General features: G+C 62.7%; 1 protein-coding gene across 3 annotated transcripts; it reads right to left on the reverse strand.

Moving 5' to 3' along the window:
* Positions 1 to 849: 849 nt before the first annotated feature.
* On the reverse strand, positions 850 to 27,665 carry TEAD3 (TEA domain transcription factor 3). Of its 3 annotated transcripts, XM_075054687.1 has the most exons (14): positions 27,508 to 27,665; positions 14,785 to 15,038; positions 11,589 to 11,653; positions 9,550 to 9,612; positions 9,356 to 9,418; positions 6,771 to 6,782; positions 6,296 to 6,433; positions 6,025 to 6,068; positions 5,857 to 5,918; positions 5,335 to 5,468; positions 5,036 to 5,209; positions 4,709 to 4,849; positions 4,322 to 4,474; positions 850 to 3,694 (listed from the first exon to the last, which is right to left on the reverse strand). In XM_075054687.1, the coding sequence occupies exons 2-14, from the start codon at positions 14,918 to 14,920 to the stop codon at positions 3,581 to 3,583; spliced, it is 1,299 nt and encodes a 432-aa protein (XP_074910788.1). In that variant the 5' UTR covers positions 14,921 to 15,038; positions 27,508 to 27,665; the 3' UTR covers positions 850 to 3,580. The 3 variants fall into 3 exon arrangements, with proteins under 3 accessions (XP_074910788.1, XP_074910789.1, XP_074910790.1); XM_075054688.1 differs by lacking the exon at positions 9,550 to 9,612; XM_075054689.1 differs by lacking the exon at positions 9,356 to 9,418 and having other exon boundaries at positions 27,508 to 27,663.
* Positions 27,666 to 27,675: the final 10 nt, after the last annotated feature.

Raw genomic sequence — 27,675 nt, forward strand, 5'->3', positions numbered from 1 at the left:
CCTGTGGCCCAGGCTGGATTAGCTCCACAGGGAGCCTGGTTAGAAATAAGTCTCTCGGATGCCTTAATGCTGTGCAGGACCCCCAACCCGTGGTGCAGAGCAGGGGAGGGGGTGGCAGCAGGAGGAGCGGGGCTGCAGGTCTCCCCCTCATTTGGGGACATCATCCCGAGTCCGGAGGAACAGCAGGACAGTGGTTTGCTGGGCTGGAGCGTGTTTAGCAGTGGTAGGAGGATTTGTGTATCCGTGACAAAGCCATTGAGTCTAGAGGTGTTTGGGATGTGCAAAGCCATCAGCCCTAATGGCATCGGGGTTCGGCCGGGGTGCCAGGCTCTGCCCTCGGGGCGATGGGAATGGGCATCTAAATAACGGGCATCTAAATACCGTAGTTTGGCTTGCAGAAAGGGGAAAAGCAGTCGGCGTTAAAGTGTGTCATCTGGGTCCTCTGGTTCTGGGACCAGGCGGGGTGTATTGAATAGCCAAGGCAAGCGAGCAAGGCTGCGATAGGTGTTTCTTACTGATAGGACAGACTCAGCCCTCCATCACCTGAGGTGTGGGCAAGGGTGCGACCCCTAAAACATGTGTCCCTGAACCCAGTGATGCTGTGGGGAGGTGCAGGGAAGCGTTTGCCATGGGGTAGGCTAACCCAGCAGTCACCTTTCCCAAGCAAACCCATCACCGGTGATGCAAACCACAGCAAAATACTGCTGGATGTGGGATCTGGCTGCCCAGACCTGGGGTCCTGGGAGAAGCATAACCCAGCCAAGGAGTTTCATGGGCCATAGCCGCCCCTGTAGTCCTGGCCATCAAAGAAACCCACAAGAAATAAAAAAATAGGAACTTCAGAACCGCTTGAGCCAACCCATGAACAAATAATTTTAATGTTTTTTTCAGCAGACCGTAGTTTTCTCGGAGCTCCACAGTCTCCTCTCTTTGAAGTTGGACAGATACAGTAAACACAACAAATATATGATACAACCCATCACAGCTGGATTAAAAAAAAATACACAAAAAATATAATACATAAAAAAATGGATTTTTAACATTGTGGACTGACACAGCTCTAAAAATGGTGATTGTAACCCTGGTAAGCTTTACAAAGTCTTTAAAAAAATAAAACAGTACTTCATGTGAAATTCATAAATACACTGGAGGAGAACAGAGGGGCTTGGGGGGGGGTTGAGAAAGTGTCTCTGGGATTGTGGCTAAACCCTGGCCGGGGCCGCTGGGGCCACCAGGCAGCGTGTGCGTGGGGTGCGGGTGGGCACCCCGGGACTCGGTGCAGGTGGGGTGGAGGGATGCAGGGATGGAGCGAGGGATGGAGGCACAAACCGGTCCAGTTAAAGAAGAGCTTTGTCCCCTGGCGGGGCCGGGAGCAGGGCACGCCTGTGTTTTATGGCAGGGAAGTTTTGAGTTTTCATTCCCAGAGATTTAGATCAGTGAGTGAAACAGAAGAAAGAAAAAGAACCACGAAACAACAAACAAACATGCTACATATGAGAACTCGGCCGGGCGGCCCCAGCACAGCCCTGGGGTGGGATGCTGGTGCCTTTCCCTGGATTTTTCCCTCTCTCTTTCCCCCCTGCTCCGACCACCCCTGCTCACTGCGGCCACTTCCATCCAGTCCCACCACCGAGTCCTCACCCGGGCACGGGGCCGGGGTGGCTCTGCCCCATCCCGCAGGGATTGGTGGCTTCTCCCAGCAGTGAGAGGTTGAAGTCCCCACACCTCACAGGACACATGGCATCACGATGGCAGCCAAGGCCCTTTCCTCAGCCCTGGGGCTGTTCCTACTCCTCTGCACCCAGCAGCATCGAGCCTAACCCCCCCTGCATCCCGGGCTCCAGCACCCCTCAAACCACTCCTGCCCTCCCGCAGCACCCAGCTCTGCAACTCCCACTGCCTTCACTCTCCCACCGGCACGAGAAACCTGGCCAGACTTGCCCATCTTGGGCTTCCCATCCCCCTGCCAGCCCCCTGCCACCCTGCTCCATGCCACCGCTGCAAAATCTGACCTCTGTCCCTCTGCGTCCCCCCCCTGCACCCCGGGGATGCTCTCCCCAGGCTCTGCCTTTGCAGCCACAGCCTCAGGACCGGGCACGTTGCCTCGGCTTATTTTGGGCTGCAGCCACAAAAATATCTCCAGGCAGACCCAGTCCCCTATCCTGGCATCCCTCCTGTCCTCTGTCCCCTCTTTGTCCTCTCTGTCCCAAACTCTGCCCACCTGCAGCCTGGTCCTGCATTGCACAATGTGCTTCTCCCTGCACAAGCCGCCTCCCCAGCCGCTTCCCACGGGATGCAAGTGAGCCGGCCAGAGCGGCTGCAGGGAGCAGCTGAAACCAGAATAGTCAACACAGAAAAAAGGCAAAAAAGGTGAGGAAAAAAAAAAAAGAAAAAAAGGTGGAAAATGTACATATGCAAAGTAAATCAGACAAATCCACCCTCACTGCTCTCCTCATTACTCCTCAGCAAGCAACCATGGGGTGGTGGGGGGGTATGTTTAGCTTGAGCCACCCCCAAGTGCAATTCCTGAAAGCACATGCAGAGCTCAGGGGATCCCACTGCCACATAAAAACCAGCCTCCGGTCTGCAGCAACCCCCGAGAAATGAAGACACCCCCCCAAGCCTTCCCTGCAGAAACCAGCTCCCCGTGCCCAGCAGTTTTGCTGCATGGCTCCGACCCAGCAAACTCAGCTGCGTCACCTTCTCCGGACACCGGCACGGTGCAGGGGTGGCAGGAGAGCAGGTCCCGGACGCCACAGAGGGGCATAATCCTGATTACAAGCATGGTGTCTTTTTAAAAAGTATTAAAAAGCACTTCAATTTTAAAAAAAGGAAAAAAAAAAAGAGCCATAAAAAAAATGGTTTGCATCGTCGATGCCCTCCCGCCTTCAGCGCCGCCGGCTCCTGGTGCCCCGGCTGGGCACAGAGAAGGAGCATCCTGGGTGCCTGTTCCCGGAGAGGCAGCAGCATCCCCCTCCACCGTCCTGCCCTGCCCTTCTCCTACCTGCTCCCACCTTGGCACGTCTGTCCCCACGTCCCCACCACCACCCGGGCTCTGCCAGGCAGCACCGATGCCGCGGCCGCTGCCATGCCAATCGGTTTCGGACCAGACGTGGCACAACGCCGCGTCCTCCAGCCTTGCTCCTCTCTGCTCGGGACCAGGACCGCATCTGAGCGAGGTGGGGGAGCGAAAGGAGGGGTCGTCCTCCACGCCGATGTCCCGCTGCTGGCGGTGGCACGGCACGATCCCGGCCTTCATCGGCGACACTGAAGGGCCGGTCTCTCCCCATCCAGTGCCGGACGCAGGTTTCCTTTCTCCCTACGCTTCCTTTCCCATTCTTCTTTTTTTTTTTTTTATTTATTTAAAAAAAAAAAAGAAACTGTTCCTAAGTAGAAAACATCTGCGATCGCAAGTCAGTCTTTTTTGGCTATTGTTTTTCTTCCTCCTCCTCCTCCTCCTCCTCCTCCTCCTCCTCTCTTCAAATGACTTCTCACGAGGCAACGGGCACGGGCGGCTTTTCTGCACGGCCCCCTCCCTCCCCTGCGCACCCCTCGTGCCCCTGCCCGTCCCCGAGGGCCCCTAGTCCTTGACCAACTTGTACACGTGGTGCTGGGCGCCGTGCTCGCTGGTGGAGACCTCGAAAACGAAGGCTATGCAGAGCAAGGTTTCCTGGGTATCCCTGTTCGTAACAACCTGCGGCAGAGCAGAGAGCGCGTTAGGAGGGGGCTATGCCCAGGGGGAGACGCTGTTATTTGGGGGGTTGCAAGGGCTCAGGTACAGCCACTTTATTTGCACCATCAAGATTTGCTCCCTGTAATTCAGGGGGTTGCATGAGCTCAGGGACAGCCACTTTAACTGCAGCACCAAAAATTTGCTAGCCAATATTTGAAGGGTTGCATGGGCTCAGGCACAGCCACTTTAATTGCACCACCAAAAATGTGCTACCCAATTTTTGAAGGGTTGCATGGGCTCAGGCAAGGCCATTTTAATTGCACCACGAAAAAATCGCTACCTGTTATTTGGGGGGGTTGCACAGGTTTAAGCACAGCCAATTTAATTACACCAGCAAAAATTTACTACCCAGTTTTGGAGGGGGGGGGGTCGCATGGGCTCAGGCACAGCCAATTTAATTGCACCACCAAAAAATTACTACCCATTATTTGGGAGACTCGCACAGGCTCAGGCACAGCCAGTGTATTTGCACTGCCAAGGCTGGACGCCCTGGGGCTGGGCAGCACACAGCAAGGATGGCAGGGTCGATGCAAGTGTGGGCTCCACACTCCTGGTGGGAAATGCTCCCTGGAAAAGGAGGGAAGGTACCTGCAGGATGGTGAAATTCTCCAGGACGCTGTTCATCATGTACTTCTCTGGGAGGTGCTTGAGTTTGTGGATGAAGTTGATCATGTACTCGCACATGGGAGACCGGTGGATGCGGTAGACGAACCGGCCGTTCTCCAGCCGCGCGTACTCCGTCTGCGGGGGACAGCCGGGGTGAGCAGCCATCCCATGGGAGCCGAAAAACCACAGGGGACGTGGGCACAGGTGGGTGGTGGCCAAATGGGACATGGTGGAGATGTCCTCTCCGCTCAATCCATGGACGGGCTTGCATCCATGTGTCCTACGCCCAGCTCTGGGGCTTTCTTTATCCCAGGACCCCTGTGGACCTGATTCCCACCCCTTCCCAATGCAGTAGGGCACGGGACTCACCTCCACCTTCTCCACGACCTGCTTCCCAAAGGAGCACACCTTGGTGGAGACTGTGATGGTCATGTTCTCTGCACTGCTGTACTGGCTGCTGACACCATAGAAAGTCCCCGGCCCATCCTGGATCGTGCTGTTCAGATCCGCCTGGAGAGATGAGAGGAGGGAGAGGGTCCCGTTAGGTGCCATCACACCCAGTTCTCAATGGGGAGAGGGGACACCGGCATATGGAGTTACTCAGGGTGGTCCTGCTTCACCGGCGGGGTGCCCAACCTTCAAGGAGTCCATGGCTCAAGGACAACCCTCCCCATCCTCATCCTCCCAGCATCGTACCCAAAATTTGACGAGGAAGAAGGAGTTCTGGGGCCCACGCTCATAGAGCTCCTTGAGGCCACCTTTCTTCTCAGGGAACTTGTCATAGATCTGGCGGATGTCCACGGCCTCCAGCAGCGGATCGCTGTACGAGGGGTTCGTCTGGCCGATGTGCACGAAGAGGTGTTTGCTGTACTGTAAGGACCGGGGCAGGGGAGAAATAAAAAAAAAAAGAGAGGTCAGATGAAAGCAAGATGCCACCGAGCACAGGGATGGGCACCATCCCACCCGGGTGGTGGGGACACGGAGGGGACCATTACCGTTTCGGCGTCCCGCGGCACCTCCATGAAGGCGGAGTACTCGAGGAGCCGGAGCTTGGCGGAGGCGATGGTGCGGTCCTGCCAGACGGGCACGGCCGAGGCGGCTGGCGGGAGCGGAGCCAAGGGCTCGTAACCTGGGGGGGGGGGGGGGGGCAGCCATGAGCTGGGGCGAGCCCCCCCTCTCCCTGCACTGCCATGGCTTTGCTGTCCTTACCGCATCCCCCCACCCTTCCGTATCTCCCAGCATGAGGGTTTTCCCATGGGGCAGCCAAAATATGGGATGTGCCGGTCCCGCTCCTGGGTGGAAAGGGACGGGGGGGGGGACACACAGCCGGGAGCAGCAGGGTCCCACTCACCGTGGAGCTTTTCACCAGGTTTAAACTGAGGCTTTTCCCCCAGCAGGGATGGGGATGGGACCGCAGGTTGGTGGCACTGTGGGTGGGAAGGTGGCATGGGACAGGGGACAAATAGGAGCTAGCAGGGGTGCAGGGTCCCCTGCAAGGGGGCAAGGACAGCACTTACTGGCTAGTGATGGAGGCATGGGTGGCTGGATGGGGTAAGCTGGTTGTGCAAACGGTTTAATGCTGGAAAACAAAGAGCATCGTTAGGTTAACAAAGCCCGGACTGCCCCAGCCCCTCACCAAGGGGGGTCCTGCCCAGCACCGGGCAGCGGAGGGGTCTTGTACTTACTCCTGAGAGGGTCCAGGCTGTCCTGGGATAGGCCCACTCCAAAACTGTGGGAACAGCACAGGGAAGAGTCAGCAGCTTCTGAACCCCCCCCCAAATTCCCCTCCCCACCTACTGCAAATCATGGGGAGCCCCCAACCTCCCCCCTTGCATTGCCACCGCAACCAAGGGGCCATCGAACATCCCCCCATCCCTGGGAGGCTTGTACATGGGGATCTGTGTCCCCCCACACCCCAGGGTGTCCCCATACGGGGGGGTGCGGGGCTGTCCTCACCCTGGGGGCAGCAGAGAAGACGGCCTGAGGAAGAGGAGGGGGGGGGCTGAGCTTGTTCTGCAGGACGCTGGCCGACACAATCTGCGCGGAGGACATGGAAGCCATGCTCTGCAGAGCCTTATCCTTCGAGACCTGGTCCTGGGGGGGAGACAGAGGGGACAGGAGGGAGACGGGGGTTACAGGGGCAGACTGAGCCCCCCCCCCGCCCGCAAATCCAAGTGTGCCCGGCAGGTTTTGCAGAGCTCGCAGCTGGTCGTGCAGCCTGGCCAAGGGACCAGGGCAGGTGGATGCCCCCCACCCTTAAATGCACCCATGTTAATTAATACTTGATGCTTGCAAATGTCCCCTGGGCAAGAGCTGCTGGGTCTGGCAGGTGTCCCCACTCGCCCGGGGATGCAAAGGGTTTAGCCCCTCCACAGAAAGGGGCAAAAGGCAATGGGGAATAGATGGCATCACAAACTCAAGCTCAACTTACCAAGTTCATGGCCTGTCCGCAAAAGAAAGGAAAAAAAAATGTTAGAGCATCATGGGAGCCTGCAGGCACTGTGTGCACCCCCCCAAGCTGTGTATCCCCCACCCCAGCTCATCACCACATCCTGATTTGGGGAGCAAACCTCTCGACCCAGCTGGTCACCAGGGGATGCACATGGTGGGCACCAACCCCTGGGCTTAATCCTGTTGGGAACAGGATGCCAAAGCCCCCTGCTATTTTATGGGGTTGCTGTAGCAAGCCAGGCCTGTACCTCTGTTGGCTTTTTAATATCCTTTTACAGCCTTTAATATCCTTTACAACCTCCTCAGCAGCCCCCAACGCTTGCAACCAGGGCACAGAGAGGAAGAGCCGCCCGGGTCCTGCCCTGCCCGGCAAAGGGCACCTGCACCGGGGATGTTGGCACCAACTCCCCAATAGGCACCACAAGGAAGGCCCTGGGCACAACCCCCCTATGCCATGTGTACATTTATATAGAAGACCAATTATTTTTCTTTCTCCCTTTTGCTCCGGAGGTCACAGCAGCACTGGGCAGTAGCGGAGGGCTCTGAGGTCTTGCCCTGGGGCCGGGCTACTCCTCCAGCCGCATCGCCAGGACACGGGTGTGCTGGTCTCACCGCACACCCTCTGTTTTCCCTCTGAACCTTCCTCAGGGATCATTTGCTTCATTTATTTTCACCTGGAGCAGAGCAGGAGTGGGGGCATGCAGCCACATGTCGGGCAGCACTAACACGCACATGACTGCAGCTTAAAAATATATACATTGCTCACGGAAGGGAGTTTCCATTCAACAGGACAAGCGCTGGGTGAGGGCAGAGTGCTGCGTGAGCCGGGCTTTGCCTCCGAGTATGGCTGGGAAGGGATGTTCTGCATCCAGAGCATATCACTTCAGGGGATCTCTGCCCCCGCTGTTCCCTACCGGATTCCTGGAGGCAGCGTGGCCAGGGATGGAGAGCACAGCCATGGACACCAGCCTCCATCCTCGGACCCCTGGGGTCATTCCTGCCTCTGATTCCCCCTTGCACTGCACTGTGTGGCAAGGAAAGCCTATTTTAATTTATTTATTTATTTATTTATTTATTTATTTATTCTGTGCAAAGGCTTCTGCTGTTGCTGATCCTGCTGCCACCCCCTCCCTGGCTGCACCTCTTGGGGCTCGGAGCTGGGTTTAAAAGACATACAAGCTCAGAGGAGCCTCCCAAAATAGTTTCAGGTGCCCTCTCCCGGCTTCTCCCAGCAGACCAAACCCGCCGGGGTGTGGGAGCCCTCCTGGCACCCCACTTATAGGGCACCGGGGTCCCTGCTGAAGGGCTTTGGAGGACACGGCTTGGTGGGCTCCCAGCCAGCGTGAGCCAGAGGTCCTTAAATCTTTAGGGACCAAAATGCCAGCACCAGCTCTGATGGGTGGCCCCTGCTGCCAGCTTCAGTGTCGGAGGCTTGGACACAGCACCCACTATGGGGCAACCGGGACGTGGGGAGCTGGTGATGCTTTGGGGACCTTGAGGTCACGGCAATGGGGCTGAAAGGTTTTCTGGGCTCCCACACCCTCGCCAAGGCAGCAGTTCCCCCCTGGATCCTGCTCCCCAGTGTGACAGCGCAGGGATTATAACCCAGGAGCATCCCGGGCTGCGCAGCCCAGCCGGGAGCTGGCTGTCCCCAACAGGCAGTCGTGCAGTGGGGACCGCTCTGTCCCCCACCTTGCACCGTCTGGGTCCAACCCGAGCAGGGCTCGGTCCTTTGGCGATGCCCCCAGTCCTGCCCATACCCCCCCATCATCACCCTCCCCATCACCGCCACGGTTATGGAAGGGTTAGTCGGGCTCCAGTTAGGAGGAAGGAAGGATAGAAAAGCCGACCAGAGAAGAGAGGATGATCCAGTTTTTCCTCGCTCGGCTCCCTTGGCCCCTGGAACCATGGGCTGCTCTGGCACCGTCATGCCCCCTCCCCAGCAGCATGGCCTCATCCGGACCCGCTGCCACCCATATATCCCTGACGTGCCACCTGGGCCATATGTGTACAAGCCACTGGGCTGACAGCCTGCAGGGACCCCCAGGACCCCCCCTGCTTCTGCCCACATCCCACCGGCACCCGTCACGAGCAGGGCCAGGTCTCAGCTTGTGGGGGAGGCCCTTTGTACCCCTTGCTTGAACCTCACTTTGCCTCGCTGGCTGCTCTGGGGGGTCCTTCCCCTCCTGGGAGAACCCCTGATGGCCCAAAAGAGGAGGCAGCCCTTGTGTATCACTGGAGGAGGGTTTAAACCCCCATTTCTCCATGGGGGAGTCCTTGCCTGGGTGAAAGGAGAGGATCTGACACCCAAATTCACCCTCCTGGGGGAGAGGGAAGGGCTCTGGTGTTCCCACAGCTGGACCCCCCTCCCTTGCACTTCTCTCTGGGCATCCCACAACAATGCCACTAAAAATCATCCGGTCCCAGGAGCCGAGGGAGAGGGAAGAAAAAAAAAACCACCAAAAAAAGAGAGGTATAAAAGAAAGCAAGCAGCACACCGCAGAGCCGAGTGCGTTAGTCGTCAGCAGGCAGGCAGGCCAGGCGGGGCGGGGGCGGAACGCGTACCTTCAGCTTGGACTGAATCTCACGAGATTTCCGTCGGGCAAGAACCTGCAAGTGGCTAGAGACCTGCAGAGAGAGAGCAGAAGGAGAGGGGGAACAGCAGAGCCGTCAACCAGAGGAAAGGAGGAGGAAGGAAAGGGGCTGCCCATGCTCACAGAGACACCGCCGCGGACACCTGGGCAAGGGCACCAACGTACCTTGATGCCAACCTGGTACTCCCGCACCTTCTTCCGAGCTAGAACCTGTATGTGGCTGGACACCTAGCGCCCGCCACGCCGTTCGGAAAGGAAAATACAGAGAGCGTGAAGATATGTTCCCCCCGCAAGGTGGGATGCTGTCCCCGGGGAAGGGAGCGCGGAGAAGGAGGAGGGGGAGCGTGTGGGGCTGCCGGGGTGATGCTCCTGGAGATGCTGAGGGTCCTGCGCCCACCGCGAGCTGGAGGGAGGAAAAATGGGGGGGGGGACCCTGGTGCTGCGCTGATTGATGCTGGTTTGTGCCCCCACCCCGGTTGGGGTGAAGCTCCTCAGAGTGAAGCTGCTCCGGTTGTGGGGTCCACATTTACCATCTCTTGAGGCTTCCCAGACAGAGAGAACCCCCCAGCCCCTGCGAGTGCAACGAGCTGCTGCTTGCACACAACGCTGAGGATATGGCCCGGCTGGTTTGGGGGTGCTCCTGGGTTACCCCAGGTGGGGCTGCAGCAGGACTGCCAGTCCCAAGGGAGATCCAGGAGGGACTGGCTCATTCCCCCAGGGCTCCTGCTGATCTTGCAGGTGGGAAAGGTGAGAAGAGGTGGGGGGGGGTTGTGTGTCCAGACCCCTATAAGAGCAGGATCCAAAGAAAAGGGGCTGATGTACAGGCAGGAAAGGCGCAGCGTGGCTGGGGTGCCTGCCCCAAGCCCCAGGCAGGGTGGGAGTCCTGCACCCACCGGGCATTGGGGCTGATTTCAGCAAGATCCTTCTCCCACCAGTGCCAGGCTGTCCAAGAAGGGACACCAGGCTGTCCAGGACACGGCTGCACAGAGGGGACAATGCCCCATGCACTCTCCCCTGTGCCTTTCCCGAGTCCCCATGGAGCATCGCTTTTGCGCAGCACCACAGCCTTCCCTCCACGAAGGGTGGGCCCGGGGGGTCCAGTTAAGGCTTTAAAGCCAGAAATAAAGAAAGAGCTGCTCAGCGCCGGTCTGAACACAAGGACAGTGGCCAGACTCTGGTCCCTCTTCCTCCAGCATCAATCCTAGAGGGATGTCCCCCCCAGTGTCTGGGGACCAGCGTCCCTCCCTTGCAGGGACTCGTGGCATGGGCCAGTCCCAACGTAAGTATCCCCATGTCCCAAACCCATCTGTCCCCCTGCGATGGGAGATGCACCCACTCCCCAGCATCCTGGGCCACCGGCTCTGCCAGGACAGGCGGCACGGCTCCCGGCTGGAGGCCACCACGGAGGGGAGGGAAGAGCCACCAGACGTGTGACAAACGGACATGTCCCATCGAGGGCGGTGGCAGTCCGGTCCTCAGACAGGTCTGGTCTCTGGCACGAGGGTGCAGCGAGGGCTCGCAGCTGGGACGGATGCGACCCTGCCCACAAAACGCGCAGGCAAAGGAGGACCACTGCGTGCTCCCTGCCCTGCCAGCATCCCTGCCTGCGCGCTGCCTGCCCCAGCATCCAACCTTGCAAGGCAGCGAGGTCGGGGCAAGGGCTCTGTGGTACCTCCAGGCCCCCCAGGACCAGCACCACAGCCTGTCCCCTGGCCGGGATGGGGATGCCTTGCTCTCAGCCTGGGGGCTTTGGGGGTGCCTTCACCGTGGCGTCCGGCACAAGCGGCGTAAAGCCTGGCAAGGGGCAGAGGTGGGAACGGTCTCCGGATTCGGGTGGAGCAGCAAAAAGATGCATGCCGTTGCACACAGATGCCCACACGGCTCGGATGGAGATTTCAAGGGCTCCTGCCACCCGCAGGGTGACCCCAGCCAGGCAGGGGAGGCCGGGTGCTGCCTGCCCCCGCCCCCCAAATTTCAGGGCATCCCCAGATCAGGCTGGGACAGACCAGCCCGAGGGTGTTTGCGCTCACAGACAAAGCTCCTCACGGAGGACGAGGGTCCTGCTGGCGGCAACGGTGGCTCCAGGAGGGGACGCAGAGGACGGGCGACGCAGCCGGACGCCCGCTCTCCCCCAGGCTTACCTGGCACCCCCCTCCCACCCCCCCTAAGCTCTCCCAAGAGAACAAGCGGAGCGATGGCCTCACCTGCTTCCTCGTCCGTGTCTTCCCCGTCCGCAGCTTGATGTACCGGGCTATCAGTTCGTTACGACCTGCCGGCAGAGCCAAGGGGTCAGCCCCGGGGAAACGGGGGGGGGGGGGGGGGGGGCCAGGGCCATCAGCCCCAAAAGGCACCTCCGGCCCCCAGCCCGTCCTGCCCAGCCCGGCCCGATGATGCTGGTCCTTAATGAGGCCGGTCCTTAATGAGGAAGGCACTGCCAGGAGATGGCGCTGCCACGACAGCTGTCCGGCCCGAGGGGACATCGGGGTGGCCTGAGGGGACATGGGGGTGGCCAGCCCCCCCCCCGACCCCCCCAGCCCAGGGGGACCCACCTTGAGAGCCCCCCCACCCCAGCCGCTTTGGCAACCCCCAGATACAGGAGGGTCGGAGAGGGGGGGGGCGACAGCCACCAGGGACCCCCTGCCACAGCGGTGTCCCCAAACACAGGCAACCACAGCCCCCCCCCCCCCAAAAGCCAGCCCAGCTGGAGCACCCCCGGGGGAGCCCATCAACTCTCTCCCCGCAGCCTTTCCCACAGGGGTCCTGGGGTGCCCCCCCCTGGCACCCCGCTCCCCTTTTGCAAGCCGTGCTGGCCTTTCCACCAGTATTTCCTAACGTCCTGGGTCTAATTCGAAGCAGAAGTTGCTTTTGCGCCACATTTTAGGGGCCAGCTGTGGCCAATCTACGTTCAAACGTCAGAGCAGCTGGGAGCTTTCTTCTCCCGGCCCTGGCCCCGGCCCCCCCGCCGCCGCGCCCCCCGCACACGGGGGCGGCCAGGCACGCCAGATTTATTTTAATGGACCAGATGGTCGCGGTTGGAACTTGTCGAAATGCCCTTGGAGCGGGTTTTGGCTTTAAAAAAAAAAAAAAAAAAACTTTTAAAAAAAAAAATACACACACACACACCACCCCCCCCCACCTCTTCCACCCCAACCGGCCCCCTCCCAGCCCTGGAGCAACTGGGCCCTCCTGGAGGGGGGGACACATGGGGACAGACAGGGCCAGGTGCTGCGCGGGGACGGCTGCGCCTTGGGGTGCCCGTGTCGGGCAGGAGCTGATGGGTGGGCAGCTGGGTCCACCGGGGGTCCTGGAAATGGGAGCACCCCTCGCATGGCCAGCACAGCACCCCGGTGCCACCCCGAAGCACTGAGCACGGCTCCCGGCTCACCGGCCTCATTAGTGCTTAACGAGGGCCAGGACCCCAAGTGTGTCCTTTAAGCCCAGGTGAGATGATGCCCGCAGCAGGGTGCTGCCAAGGGGTGCGGGTGAAGGGGATGCCAGCGCCGAGCCCCAATTTGGGGGTACGCCTTCACCGAGCACCGCAGCATCCCCCTTTGCACATCCCGCTCCTGAGTCCCATACCTAGCCCGTGGGAAAGAAATATGGGAAAGAAATGAGGGTGCCTTCATACACCCCAGTGGGGCAGTGCCAGCCCAGCACCCAGTGCCCAGCACCCAGTGCCAAGCATCTCCTGCACCCATCCTGCCTCGCACCACGTCCCCGCCACCGCCCTGGGCTGCACCCTCGCAGCCTCCCCCCGCAGCTGTCCCCGTGCCCGTGCGCCCCGTCCCTGTCCCCCGTGATTCACCCGGGGCTGTGCCATTCCCTCCGAGAGGGCACGTCCTCCTCCAAATTACCACATTCCCCAAATTCCTCTCCCCTGACACCACCACGTGAACCAGTTGGACGGGCTGGGTTAAAAATAACCCAGCGGGCAGTGAGTGAGAGCGAGGGCCAGCGTGCCCGGCCCGGCCCCCCCCAGCTCCCACCTGCTTCACCACCCCCACACCATTGGCATCAGTGGGGCACCGGCTGGCATGGGCATGGGCATCCCATGGGACCCCCCCAAAAAAGGGGTGGTGTTGGTGAGCAGCGGCACCGGCACACCTTTACGTCAGATGCCGGCATCGCCTCTGCCACCGGTGGCCCTGGGGATCCTGGTAAGCTCGGCACCGCCGGCCGGGGGTCCCGGGGGGTCCCGGTGGGGAGGTGCTGGAGAGGGTGGGGGGAGATGAAAGGCGGCCGGCGGGGCCCGCTGCCTCTTTAAGCAGCTGCCAGATGTCTCCGAAAGGCTGGAAAAACCGGTCGGGGCTCGGCGTGCTGCGCGGGGCCAGGCTCCCGGCGGCACTTCAGCTATTCCCGGAGAAATCCAAAAAATGCACCCGCTTGGGAAGCCCTGTGCTCCCCCCACAGCCGCCAGGCCCGACGCCCCGTATTGGGGGCCCTGGCAAGCAGGGTGGCATGGGGAGCTGGCGTGGGGACGGGGACAGTGGCACGGTGCTCACCGCAAAGCCTCGTCCCCTTTGCCCCTCTGTGCCAGCAGCGGGTGAGCCGTCGCGGGTGACGGCAGCATCCCGGGCGGGTGTATTTTGGAGGCTGAGGATGGAGGCGCTGGCCTTGGTCCCTTCGTCACCGCGGGGTGACGGTAACACGGCAACCTGTCCCAGCTCTGAGGTCACCTGCCCTGGGGGTGACATCATGGGAGGTGGAGAGGAGGAGGGACCAGCCCCTACCGCGGCAGGGATGAGGATACCGTGGCACCTTCCACCATTCTTTGGTGGCACCATGCGCCCTGTGCCAGCATCACCCCCTGCCTGCGTCATCCATCCTCACCTTCTTCCCCCTGGTTGCAGAGAGGCACCAAGACAGAGGTGTTTCAGGACATACGAGGAACTAGGCTGAGACCCGCCCCAAACTCATTGCACCAGTGGGGCCGACCAGCCCCGCTGCTGCCAACAAAGTCACCGAAAGCTGAGCCGGGTTGCTGGTGGCTTGGGGTGGGCGGGTGGCCCTCGCCACCGGGTGCTCACCGCCACCAGGTCCGGTCGGGGAAGGTTTGGGGAGCGACGCGGAGGCGCACGGGAGCCGGAGGGCTGGCACTGACCCCGCAGTCCTGCGCCCGCTCCCTGCCCGCACCCGCTCCCTGCCCGCACCCGCTCCCTGCCTGACGGCTTCACCAAACCAGTTGTTCCGGCAGGGCCGAGAGAGGGAGGGAGCGGGAGGGAGAGCCAGTGCAGAGGGAGGGGACGTGGGTCACTGCCACCTCCTCGGTCCAGCTCCGGGATGCACCCGGGGAAGCTGCTTTCGGGGTTGCGGGGTGCTCAAGGGCGATGGCCCGGTGTGAGTTTGGGGCAGGAGGTTTTGCTTCACCCCCGGCCGCCCCATCCTGCCCCCATCACTCACCGTACATCTTGCCCTCATCCGAGAGGATGATTTTCCGCCGGCCGCAGGGAGGGTAGATCGCCAGCGCCTCCTGGAAGCTCTGCTCGATGTCCGGACTCCACACACCCTCGGCATCATTGTCCAGACTCTTGTCCATGCCGTCCTGGCCATCTTCCCGCCCCTCCCCGGGGCTGCCGCTGGCGTTCCAGCTGTTGGACGCTATGGTGCTGGCTGCTCTGGGCTCCGACCCCGAGCCCCCACGGACACACGACAACCTGCCGGGACACAGGGGACACCCGTTAGACCCGGAGAGCCTTGTTGGGGGTATGGGGCTACAGTGACAGCACGGTCTCAGGTCCGTCCCCAGTGCTGGCCCTGTCCCTACTTGCACCCAGGGCTGGGAGCAGCATCCCGGTGTGAGGCATCAGAGACACAAACAGGCTTTCTTTGGGAGCAGAGCCATGACTTCCATGAGTATCCCCAAATCCAAGCCACAAGTGACCACCCAGGGTCCGCTCAAATAAAGTTTGTGAAGGAAACAGCCCGGATGCTGCGTTATCCGTACGAGTTGCTCGGGCACACGGCGCCCACGGGTGACACAACGGGGTGGCAGCAGCCCCGCAGCCTGTGAGCCCCGACCCCGCACCAGTACCCGCTGCCACCCAGCCACCTCTTTGGGCAAGCTGGCCCCAAAACCACCCCCAGCCCCAAAAATCCCCGTTCCGCCATGCCTGGCAAAGGCAGAGCCGGGATTTGAAGGGAGACGCTGGGCGGCTCCAAGCCAGACCCCGTTAATGGGAACCAGGTGGCCGGAGCCCTCCGGCAGCCCTAGCCCTGGCACTGGGAGAGGCCCCCAGCCCCGAGGATGCTCGGCCGGGACCCCGGGCGCTCCCTGGCCGGTGGGTGATGCCGAGGAGCCTTCAACCCTCCTCCTCCTCCTCCTCCTCCCTTTGCCCAGCTCCCGGCGCAGTGTTTTGCAATAACATGTTTGGCGGCAGCTGCCGGCGGTGGGAGCGGAGAGGTGTCTCCTGCGCCGAGCTTCCCGGACGAGCTGGGAGTGTACAAAGGTCTCCGGCGCAGACATCTCCTTTTAAAGGAACTGCAGAAGCCCGCTGGCTCAAGCGCGCTGCAAGGCCTCTTTTTTTTTTTTTTTTTTTTTTTTCTTTTATAAAAAAAGAAACTTCCCCCCCCCCCCCCGCCATCTCTCTCTCCCTCGTCGTGATGTGATGTCAGCCCCTCCGGGTCCCCGCCGCCCGCCCCTGCCCGCCGTCCCCCCCGCCTGCCGCTCCCCCTCTTGCCGAGCACTGTGGCCAAATAAGGAGAACTGGATTGTAGGATCGAGCCAGCCGGCCAAGGGAGGGATGGCGGCAGCGGTGTCGGACGGGCCTGCGGCACCCCGAGTCCCGCAGCCCCCCGAGTCCCACGGCATCCCGAGTCCCACGGCATCCCGAGTCCCGCGGCGTCTCGGTTGCGCTTGCTGCCGGGGTGCCGAGGCAGCCCCCGGGAGGGATGGGTTGTCCAAAGCGAGCGGAGCGTTGGGGACGGGAGGGCAGCGGGAGACCGGGACGAGGCGGCAGGCAGGGACGGCAAGGGTGGCACGTGGGGACGGTCCCGGTGGGACCCCTCTGCTTCCCCCCGCCCCGCAGCCCAGCGAGCGCAGCGGGGCTCCGTCCCAGCGCGGCGCCTACAATGGTGTGTGCGGCTGCCTCGGCCGGGTGCCGAGCCCCGGCTGCGCCATGGCAGCCCGAGACCCCCCAACAGACCGGGACCCCTGAGACATGGGGGAACCAGAGACCCCCCAGCTGCACCACAGCAGCCCAAGACCCCACAGTCCTGCAGTGACCCCAGAGCCCACAGTGGCCTGGGACCCCACGGCAGCCCAGGACCCCCCCAGCTGCACGGTGGCAGCTCAGGAGCCCCCAGCCTTGAGATCCCACAGTGGCCTGGGACCCCACAGCCCTGTGCCAGCCTGGGACCCAGCAGCGTCCCAGGACCCCCCAGCACCACGGGGCTGCCATCAGCTCACCCCGAGAGGGGAAATCCCCAGGAGCTGGTGCCAGGTGGGGGTGGCTTTGCAGGGACCCACCAGACCCCCTGCTCTCCCCGACTGATGGGTGCTTTTGGGGCCAAAGGCAAAGCCATAGGGCCAAGGATGAAGCTATAGGGCTGAAAGCAAATCTATAGGGCTGCAAGCAAATCTATAGGGCTGGCTGCACCACTGCAGGCAGGATCCTGGAACAAACAGCGTGACCAGTGCCCTGGGTCACCGTCCCCATGCCGGGCATTGCCCGCACAAGCAGGGTGCCGGCTGCCCGCACGCCCAGCCTGCGGCACACACGTCCCCCCGCTCCCCAGAAGCTCTCCAGCCCCCCCTTCCCAGCACCCCCAGCCCCTTCCCACCCCACTGCCCCCCTGGCAGGGAAACCCCAACCCAGCCTTTCTGGGGAAGCCAGGAGAGGAGGGAGGGTGATGCCGGGGCCTCGGCCAAGGTGCGAGGAAGCAGCTCCTCCTCCACCAAACCTGCTTTTGGCCAGGCCGGGACATTGGATTTCCTGGAGGGAGGGTGCAAGGCACCGCGCTGACGCAAGGCACGGCCGAGCGCTCCACCCAGCCCTTACAAAACACCAACAACAGGAGCAATTAGGAAACCGGCATGGCTGGACAGCCTGCGGAGGGACCGCCGGCCAGACCTGCTCCGGGCAGGGAGGGGACCGGACCTGCCGGAAAACATGTCACCGGCTCCTGCCTCCCAGCTGCTCCCCGGGGACCAGGGGGAGAAGCCCCTTCCCACGATGCAGGCACCTCTGCGGGGTTTGGGGACCCCAGGACCATCGATCCGCAGTGGGGACGCTCGCCCCGCCGTGAGCAGGGATGCTTGCTGGCACCCATGCCAGGAGGGTGCCCCCGCACCCAGCTCGCTCACCCCTCTGGCACCCTGCTTTTGTGGGGTGCCACGCTCCAGCCCAAGGCTTTCGAGGGTGCTGGAGGGGGGCTGCACCCTTGCGAGGTCCCCCCGGCGGGTGCGGGATGGGTGCCCACAGCAGGCAGGGGAGGATGCCGCCAGGGCAGCCCTTATCTCCCCGCAAGGCCAAGGCTGCGCCAGGAGACGGGGACGGCGTTCCCACGGGCTCGCAGAGCTCAGCCCTGGCACCGCGTGTGGGGGACGCGAGGGAAACCTGGGGCTTGTGCAGGCAGCCGGGCTGCAGGCAGCTGCCTGGTCAGCGAGAGCTGTTTGGGGCTGGAGAGCCCGGAAAAGCAACGAGAAGCCTCTTTAAACCCTGCAAAAGCAAAGCGGAGGGTTGTAAAGAGGGAGGGGTGCTTGGGAGACGGGTGTTTTCGGGTGGGCGGGGGGAAGGAAATATTTTGGCGGCAGCGGCTGTGGTCGGAGTGGTGCGGTGGGCACCCCGCTGGGGCCGGGCGCGGGTGTCGAGGTCAGGAGCAGGGTGCTGCCGGGACCAGCACAACCAGCCGAGATAGGGATCGGGTCGAGGGTGTGCGGGGCAGCGTGGCGGAGAGCACTCAGGGCTGGGAGCACGGGGACATCACTGCTCAGAGCCGAGGGCTGTGGGGCCGCGACGTGGGCAGAGGTGCCAACTGCCCCCATAAAGCCCCTGGGCATGGGGCAGCACCCTGTTCCCATCCCTATCGCATGCCGCCCATTTGGGGGAACGGTGTGTTCCTCTTCCCCAGCATGCTCAGCCCCAAAAGCGTTGCCCCACGTCACGTACCACGAAGCACGGCCCCAGCAGCTCCCACACTGCCCCAAACCCCTCTGTCCCAGCTGCACCGGGGTGCACAGCAAAGAACCAGGGTCTGCCCAAAGCAGCAGGGCGATGCCCCACCACCCACCCGGCCGAGCACCCCGCCACACCACCCAGCTCTGCCTTGGCCGGTGTCACAGCACAGGGACCGATGCCTCTTGACGTGCTCCCTGCTGGCGCCGGCCACCCCTGCCCTCCGGTGTCACCCCTCCCTGGGTGCAGCCCCCAGGCTGCCGCTCTCACCCTTTGCAAACTGGGGGGGGGGGGGGCTGGCTATTGCCACAACATCCCCCTGAACCACCGGGGATGCAGGGCATGGTCACCGGCATCCGTTGCACGAAGGGGCCTGCAGCACAGCATGTCCCCAGCTGACACCATCCGGGGGGACAAAATGTGGGGCAGAGCAGCCCCAAGGTCCCCTCCTTACCCGGGGTTCCCCTGACCCACGGCGGAGCAGCACCAGGACCCCACAGGATGATCCCCCGCGGCACTGGGGACAATGGGGAGGCCAGCAGACCCTGCAAAGGTTGGGGGGGGGTCTAGCTGCATCCCGGCTCCATCCCGCCTTCCCATGTGGGGGGCCTGGGGCGATCCAGCCCTCCTCCCTCCCGCCCTGCACCCAGACCCCACGGCAAAAGGATAAAAGTTCACCGACAAGCCCGGGCAGGCACGGCACAGCGCGGTGCTCAGCCTCGCACCAGCACAGGCAAAGCGCCGCCACCCACGCCACCTCCGGCGGGGGGGGGGATGCAAGAGACCACCGTCACCCCCTCCCCATCACCGTGACTGGTGGCACCCGAACCCCGGGGGGCAATGGGGGAAAGGAGCCACCATCCTCCCCGGTGCTGAGCGTGCAGCCCCCCGCCACGGCCGGCTCGGGAGGGGGGCTGGGAGGCCACCCTAGCCCCGCTGCGGTGATGTCCCCAGGGACAGCTCTCCGGTGGGGACACCGAGAGGGGCTGCTCCATCACACAGCAAGCTCTGCAAGACCCCAAACGAGCAAACCCCAAAGCCGAGGCTCCCGGGCACCCCAGCTCCTCCCCGTGCCTCCCCCAGCACATCAGGGCTCAGCGACGACGTGGTTGGGGGTGTGACAGCAGGCATCAATTTGTAGGCAGGTAGAGGCCTTCGTTACCGTGCTCCTCGTTTTGGGCAGGGGTCATTAACGCGCTCCTTGTTTCTCTGGCCGGGGGTGGCATCCCCGCTGCCGCCTCTGCCCACCTCGTAACACAGCTGGGAAGAGGGCGGGCAGAAACGCTGCCCGCACCATCGACTGAGCCACCAGCTCTGGAGAGCCCTTCGAAGCGAACTTGAAACTTGGGGTTCCCGGGGGACCCCAGGAAGGCCACGACATGCCAGGAAAGATGCCACCCTGTCCACTGCCAACTCCAGCACCGTGCACAGAGCCCGGACGCTCTCGGCTCGGCTGAGCACGACCCTACAGCACTTTTCTTGTGATAGTCAAGAGCTTTTTGCAGGAACGCCGTATCCCTGGCAGCTCGCCCAGGGACCCTTTGGGAATGCCCCGTCCCATGTCCTGCCCCAGACCCTGCCCCGATCCCACAAGGGACATCGTCCCGGTTGGCACGTGGCCGTCCCAGGAACAACCAGCACCCACCGAAGCGGGCGACAGCGGCCGAGCGAGACCCGGCTCGGCGGGGAGGGCGGTGGAAGGAGGTTTGTTTACATCGCGCTCCTCTTCCAAACAGCTCTCCGGCTGCGGTGAGGGATTCCCCGGCTTGGGAAGGGAAAGGCGGCCGCCCTCCTCCCTCCCACCCAGGTTTGCACCTCCCCGCTGGGGAGGACCAGCCACCTTCTCCCCGAAGGGACCCACGGCGTGGGCTGGGGACCCGGGCGGTGGCAGAGCCCCCCACGCGCCAAGCCGGCTCCCCGTGAGACAGCCCGACTAATTTCCTCCCCTCTATCGCTTCCTGTCCCTTCCGGCTTGGCGGGCGGCTCAGGAAGCAATCGGAGCGGGGAAACCGCAGGAGGCCACGTGGCAGCATCCCACCGGGGTCCGTGGCGCTGCCAGGGCTGCCCCGGGCACGTGTCCCCCAGCTCCAGCCAGACCCCCGCAGCCAAAGGGTCCCCCAGCTCCCAGCGAAGCCCTGAGCCCCCACCCAGCAAGGATGCGGCTGGTCCTCACTCAGCGGCACGAGGCTGAGGGATGCTCAGACCCCTCGTCCCAAAGGGCTGTGGGCGAACAAGGAAGAAACTTGAGCGATTTGCCCCCCCAAAAATTTGGGCAGGGAGGACAGAGAGGATCAGGCAAACCCAAGGCCACAGCCCGAGACGCTCCCTCCTAACGGCAGAACCGCGGGCGCGCAAACCAACTCCTCCATCTCCTCCTTTTCCTCCAGCCCCGGTAGGGCAGCAGAGCTGGGTTTCGGCTGCTGGAGGACCTGAGCCGGTTCTGCTCAAGCCTCCAGGCTCAAGACCTGAGGGCAGGGGACAGACGGACACCGTAACCCAGCTTCCCTCCCTGGCCCAATTACGGCCGCCCTGCCCAGCCAGGACGGGGCGTTTCACCCAGCAGCGCATAAATAGAAAGCTTTTGCAGCATTAATTGCTCTCTGCGTTATGAAACGAGCTGGATGGAAACAACAGGGTTGAAGTTTGCTGCCGGGGACAGGCCACCGCCACGGCCATCCCATGACACCCCCAGCGTCGGTGGCCTGTGGCATGGCCAGCGCCGGGCATGGCACTCGCTGGGGACCATTGAATTTGCTTTGTTCCTGCGTCAAAATACGCCCATCCCGGGATGTTTCCCACTGAACATCCCCTGAAGATGAGCTCAGGGTGGCCACTGTTTCCCAAGTCCCTGGAGACTCCCAGGACCGCTTGTCCCAAGGGGAAGCCAAGGGTCTCTGGGGTTAGCGGAGCCCCAGGGGAGCCCAGGGCCAGGCAGCCCCGTGCCTGCAGTGGGATGGTGTCCCACCACCTGGGTGGGCCAGGCGTCCCGGGTACCCTGCCAGCCCTCAGACCCACTCCTGGGAGAAGAAATGCCTCCACAGAGGAGTTTCGGGTGCCGCTGACCCCATTTTATGCTATTGCAGCAGGGCCAGGGAAAAAGTCTTCCAGGGGCCACCGGCTGCCAGGCGAGGAGGAGGAGGAGGAGGAAGGCTGCAATGCATTTCACACCCGCCCCCGGCCGCCTCCACCCCCGCGAAACCCAACCCTGCCCGGGGAGCAGCTGCGCCCGCTGCCCGCGCCGTGGCACCCACCGGAGCCCGGGGCCAGCACCACGGCGCTCCCGGCTGAGCGACCAGGAGGAAAAACCCGGCGGGGTGGGGGGGTTGCAAGAGCTGATCCCCTCCCCAGGCACCCGAGACACAAGGCGGTGGGGGGCTGTCAGGCGTTACTGTCTAAGCTGAGACACGGAGATGTCCCTGGGTGCCAGAGTCTGGGGCAAAACGTGACACAGCAACGTCACTTGGCCACTGTCAGCCCTGCGAGGGGGCACGCTTCCCTGCCCTCCTGCGCTGACTTCACGAAGCTCAGGGCAGCACCAAGCTGAGGTCCTGCCTTTAATGCACGAGCCCGTACGCACCGCCTCGCACAAACCGCATCGGCGATTTATTCCCAGAAAGGGATATTTCAGTTTCGCACCATTTTACTGTGTGCCATCACCCCAGACCGGCCCGGCGAGCAAACTTTCTTGCATGCCAGGAGCGCACCGGGTGCCCGTGGTAGAGCATCGCCTTCTCCCAGCACCTCTCTCCGCTGCCCGAGCTGCGAGCTGGAAACGGGCACAGCAACTCCCGCTCCCGCAGATTGAAAAATTGCTCTGGAATCCTCGGGGAGGAAAGTTGCTAAAAATACACGAAGGCAGTATTCTTGGTAAAAGAAGGAGCTCCAGTAAGAAACATGGCCCAAGAGTGCCAGAGAGCCCAGCATGCCATGCTAGCCCCCTGCCCAGCACGCCGACGTCCAAACATCGGAGCCGGACCCTGACCCTGACCCCTCCGCTCCATGATGCCACCCGGGCAAGGCTGCGAGCGGGATACAGCGGCCGCCCCATGCGAGAACCGGAGCCCAAACTCGTGCCATAGATGAGCACAGGCGCTGGCGAGCACCAAGCGAGCACCAAGCGAGCACCCTGCCCAACTCGTCCACCAAGCATGCAGGCAAGAAGCCGGGCAGGGGAAAAAGCAGGGTCTTGCACCAGACCTTTGCTCCTGGACTGCGAAGCGCCCAGATCTTCCTGCTAATAAAAACCCGACGCTCGCTTGGGTCGGGGGCTCGCGTGCCTGCGTGCGGGTGTGCTTTTTCCAAAACTCGAATTGCCTAAGCCGGGGGGGGGTGGGGGGGAAAAGCAGGAGCTGGCTGCCTCTGGGGGAAGGGCGGGCGGCGAGGAGCTGGCATGGGAACGGCAGCCCATCCTCCACGCACGCCGCGCCGCTCCGCGTCTGTAAACTTTGAACATCTTCCGGAGAGAAGTTAGTGGCTATTGTGAACAGCTGGATCTAATTTTACGAGGAGCGAGGAGGAGACAGTCGTGGGGAAATAATAAGGCTTGGCGCTCCCAGGCGAGGATCCCCGAGCCCGGCCAGCCCTCCTGCCTCCACCGCACCCCGCTGGGGGGGAGCGCCGGCGAGACGGCCATGGGGAAACTGAGGCACGGAGCGGCGCGGGGCTCAACCGCACCCTGGGTAATGCAAGCCGGGAGTCCAGGCGTCCGGGATATCGCCCTTGTGCGTGTCCTCAAACCCGCCACCCCTCCAGCAGCCAGGGTATCGGCGGTGGCATGGCTCTTGCCCACGGTGGAGAGCTGGGCTGCCGATGCGGGGCCACCTCCTCGACCCATGGCAGCATCTTCAGACCGGGGGACCCCCGCGCTCGTTCTCGATGCTCGCGGGCACCACGGCGCGACACATCCCTCCAGCCGGCTGCTTCCCGCGAGGCTCTGCCCACCTCCTAAAATTAGCTCCAGCTCTGCTGTCCCATCCCCGGCCACCCCCCGCAGCCGGGGGAGCTCTGCCAGCACACGCTCCGGGTCTGTACCGATCCCTCCGGCGGTGAGGGGGAAGGGGATAAACCAGCCTCCTCCATCTCTCGCATCTCGCTTGCCAGCCGCAAGCCACCTGCGAGCAAGCATTTCCCGGCATTATTCCTTACAGGGTGAAGCGCAGCCCTGAAGTGCGCTGAAGTCACCTTCTTGTGCCTCTGGCTCGCAAGACGATGGCCGAGGATGAGCTCCGGGTCGCCTTTAGCCAGCTGAGACCTGGCACATCTCGTGACACACCCAGTGCCCAGCTGGAAGGCGGCGGTGATGTGCGCAGTGGGTGCGCTGGGTTTCGGTGCCGCTGCTGTCTCATGACACGTAATGGGGGACGCTGGGGACATCGGAGTGTTGCATCCGTTTGGACCAGGTGAGGGGACACGCTCCGGCGGGATTTGCGCCGCCGGGATGGGACATGCTTCGTGCAATCGGACACTCGTGTTTCTCCGGACCTTTCTCCCGCAGGATCCCATCGGCTGTGCCAACACAGAGCCCTGCGCGAACGTCATCCCCGCAGGGCCATCAGCTGCCACCCCCAGAGATGAGACCGTGGGGTTCACGGCCTGTCACCTCCGAAGGGCTCGGCCACACGTGCTCACCACGAAACCCTGCAACGAGCTGCACGGGGAGCCCAAAACGACACCCAGCACCGTGTGACCCCCCCCACTCCCCACCACCACGGGCAGGCGAGCGGCCATCCGGCACCACGAGGAGATTTTGCCGGGGCCCCTCGCTCCCATTTCACAGGCGGGGAAAACCGAAGCACCGGGAGTTGTAGCGGCGTGTCCAGACCCGCAGCAGGATCCGGCCGCGTGTTATCTATCGTGGCGGGGGGGGGGGGGGATGGGGGGGGCTGCTCCTGCCATGTGCCCGCTGCAGGCTGGCGCGGGGCACGGCCCCGCCGGCTTACCCCATCATTACCTTCCCTCCCTCCCTCCAAAAAAACATTTCATAAGCCGCCACGTGACGGTGGCAATAGCGAACGCCCACGCGCTTCAGGTGCCTGCCCCGACCGCAACACGCAGGTGCCTGGGCTCGGCCGCCGCGGCCCCCGGCATTCTCCTGGCCCAGGCACCGACCCCAAATAACACCTCGGACACAAGGCTGAGAAGCTCAGAGCACGGCCTGACCGCCTCGGAAATCTCCTGGGGATTGGAACTCCCAAAATCAAATGTATTTGGTTATATCCCATCCACCAGCAGTGCCCGTGGTGGTGCAAACACCATGGCAGCCTCGCCAGCCCCTTGCAATTGTCATCAAGGATTTAATAAGAGAGAGGACCTCCTAGAGATGGGACACTTTTTGGACAGCATCCGTCCCATCCGTTGACAGAGGGATCCCAACCCCACAGAGAGCCCTAGGATGGCTCTCACCACACAAATCCCAGCAGCACCCTTCACTAGGGCTTTGCAGCCCATTCTCCTCTCTTCCTCTCCATCCTCTGCTCCCACAGACAGGAGAAGAGGTACTAAGGCAGGAAAACATATTTTTTCCCTGCAAACAGCCCAGAATTGCCCATTTCCCCCCTTTCCAGCCACTGTGTGCCCGCCCCACTCCTGACACCGAGCTCACCTGCCACCAGCCTCCTGCTCACTGCGTGTTTGACGGGAGATGCGCAGTTACTTGCTTTTTAATACATTAATTATAGCTGATTACCACTGCCACCCCCACCTCCCCAGAGCCACAACCTGCTCACACACTGCCGGGAGAAGTCTCCTTCCTTTGGCACAGCGCTGGGGCCACCGGGACTCGCCTCCTGACCCGCTCGGTGGTGGCAAGATGAGGATTAAATGGCAATTAAAAGGAGATGCTGTTTCTGGTATCGTGATAAATAGCGACCGTATGTCATGGGAAATGGACACAAGTCCCTTTTACTGATGGACATGGAGGCTGGAGGGGGGTTTGCTTTGCAGGAGGGGGATGTTTAGAGGTGGGATGGCTGCTGGAGGGTTCATCTCTGCGCCTCTTTGCCCCCCAAAATGCCCCGGTCAAAGCATTCCCCTGCTCCAAGCTGAGCCCCGAGGCCACAGTCACCCCAGTCAGGACAAGGGTCCTCGAAATACCCAGGTGCCACTTACGCAAGGCAGCTAGAGCCCGCCGCTTTCGAAGGGTTATTTTTGTTAGAAAAGCCAGTGTGGTGCCAGCTGCGTGCCCACCCCCGGGAGGGAGCTGGGTGCCTGAGATCCCTGGAGACGGGAACGTCCCCCCGTGTCACCCGGCTGGGAGGGGACGGCTGCTCACCCCACACCCATCCGCAGCCCCTTCCCATGGGAATACCAGTCCTGCAAACCCAAACAGGGTCAAATCCAGCACCTCTTCCCAACAGGACACTTGTGCCGGTCCTCTCCGGTGGGGAAGTACCAGGAACGCCATTTGGGCAGCACCATGGTGACCATCACCCGCCCCGCCAGCGGGGTCCCAGCCCCACCACCCTCCCACCCATTTCTCCCCTGACTTCGCCGTTGGGTGACCTTGACGAGACCTCGCCCCCCCCCATCCGCTTTGGGGACCCTCTTCTTCCCATCCCACAGGGAAATGACCCACCCCAAAAACTGGCTGCAAGGAAGGGCTTGGGGGCCACGGAGGCCCCAAGGGCCAGCGGGTACATGGGGGGATCACCAGCCTGGCAGACCCCCAATTTTCCACCCATCATCGTGAGCACCCCAAAACCAGGGAGGGGAGGGGGTGGTAGCCCCACTGGCAGGGCCCCCCAAGGTGGCCGGGCAGTGCCAAAGCCCTGACTCACAGCACGCACGTACCCGTGCGGGGTAAAGCGATAGGAGGGGAGAGAGGACGCCGGAGCCCAAAATACCCCGGCGCGCCTGACACCGGAGATTATCGCTTTGCCGGTGGGACGGTCGCCCGGCCCGTCTCACCCCGGCTCCCCGCAAAGCACCAAAAACCCCCAAAACTTCTGCCCTCGCCTTTTCCCCCGCCACCCCGTGCCAACCACCCAACGGCGATGGAGGGCTGCAGGGTGCCCGCCACCCTGGCAGGGCCTCCAGTACCATTTCCAGCTGGTTTCTCCCCAAAATATGGGGTTTTTTTTCTCCGCCGGTACAGGCCAAACGCATTGCATAGGGCCTGAGCGGTTTCGGGGGGCGGAGGCGGGCGGCACTGCGAGGGCTTGGCCTTATTTTCCTTCCAAGGGGGTTAAGGGGAAACAAAAACAACAACCCCAAACCCAAGGAGGGTGTAAAAATAAAATAATAATAATAATAAAGATGACACACTGCTGAAAATTATCCATCTAATTGCTGCCTCGTTAGCAATGCGCCCCTATGACGAGGCACAAAGTGTTTAGCATACAGTCAGCGTATGGTCATCCCCTACATGCGTGTGACACACATGTAGCGTGACACGCGTGTGGCCCCCCGCACCCCACCCGGGACAACACACCCAGACACACACACGCACCCCCCCCCCCCCCCCGGTGCCGTTTTCCCGGAGGGGTTTCCGCCGGGACCAGGAGGCAGCCGGGGCGGTCGATCGCTTTATATAACGCCTGGCGCCCGCTCCCGACGTATGGGCTATACCGTACACAAGGCCTCTTTGTAACCCTATAGCCCGCGCCCGCCGCGCACCCCGGGGATGCGGGGGGGACCCAGCGGAGGGGCCCCGGGAGACGGGGGGGGGTTATGGGTGCTTAACCCCGACGGGGCGAGAGGTTGGGGACCCGGGGGTGGGGGGCACCTTGGGGACACCCCGGGTCTGTGGCCACCACACGCTGCCCCCCTTCGGGGGCCGTCGGGGAGGGGGGGGGGGAGGAGAGAGGCCCGGGGGGAAGCACCGGGCTACCGGGGAGGGGGGGCGACCCCACCGGCCGCCAGCAGCCGCCGGGGCTCGGTGGAGCCGGAGGGCTGCGGGCCGGGAGGAAGGAGGCGCCGGAGGAGGAGGAGGAGGAGGAGGAGAAGAGGAGGAGGAGGAGGAGGAGGAGGAGGAGGAAGGGGGGTTGGGAGTTTCTTCCCGGCGAGCTCTTACCTGCTCCGTGCTCCGGAGGGGCTGGGCCGGCCGCGGGTGCCGGGACCGGACCGGGACCGGGACCGGACCGGGGCCGGGCCGGGGAGGGCGGCAGGAATGCGGGGAGCGCGGCGGGCTCCCGGGTCCGCGCACGGAGCCAGACGCAGGGACGGGAAAGTTTATGCAAGG

This window comes from Buteo buteo, chromosome 23 (genome assembly GCF_964188355.1).
Source record: "Buteo buteo chromosome 23, bButBut1.hap1.1, whole genome shotgun sequence".
NCBI classification, from domain to species: domain Eukaryota; kingdom Metazoa; phylum Chordata; class Aves; order Accipitriformes; family Accipitridae; genus Buteo; species Buteo buteo.

Bases quoted from the DNA above. Each gene is read 5' to 3' on its own strand.
- TEAD3 (XM_075054687.1), bottom strand. From the start codon at position 14,920: ATGGACAAGAGTCTGGACAATGATGCCGAGGGTGTGTGGAGTCCGGAC. The intron at 5,919-6,024 runs GTAAGTACAAGA...TTTGTTTTCCAG, and splicing joins CAGCCTGGACCCTCTCAGGA to CATTAAACCGTTTGCACAAC. The intron at 4,850-5,035 runs GTACGATGCTGG...TCATCTCTCCAG, and splicing joins TCTTCCTCGTCAAATTTTGG to GCGGATCTGAACAGCACGAT.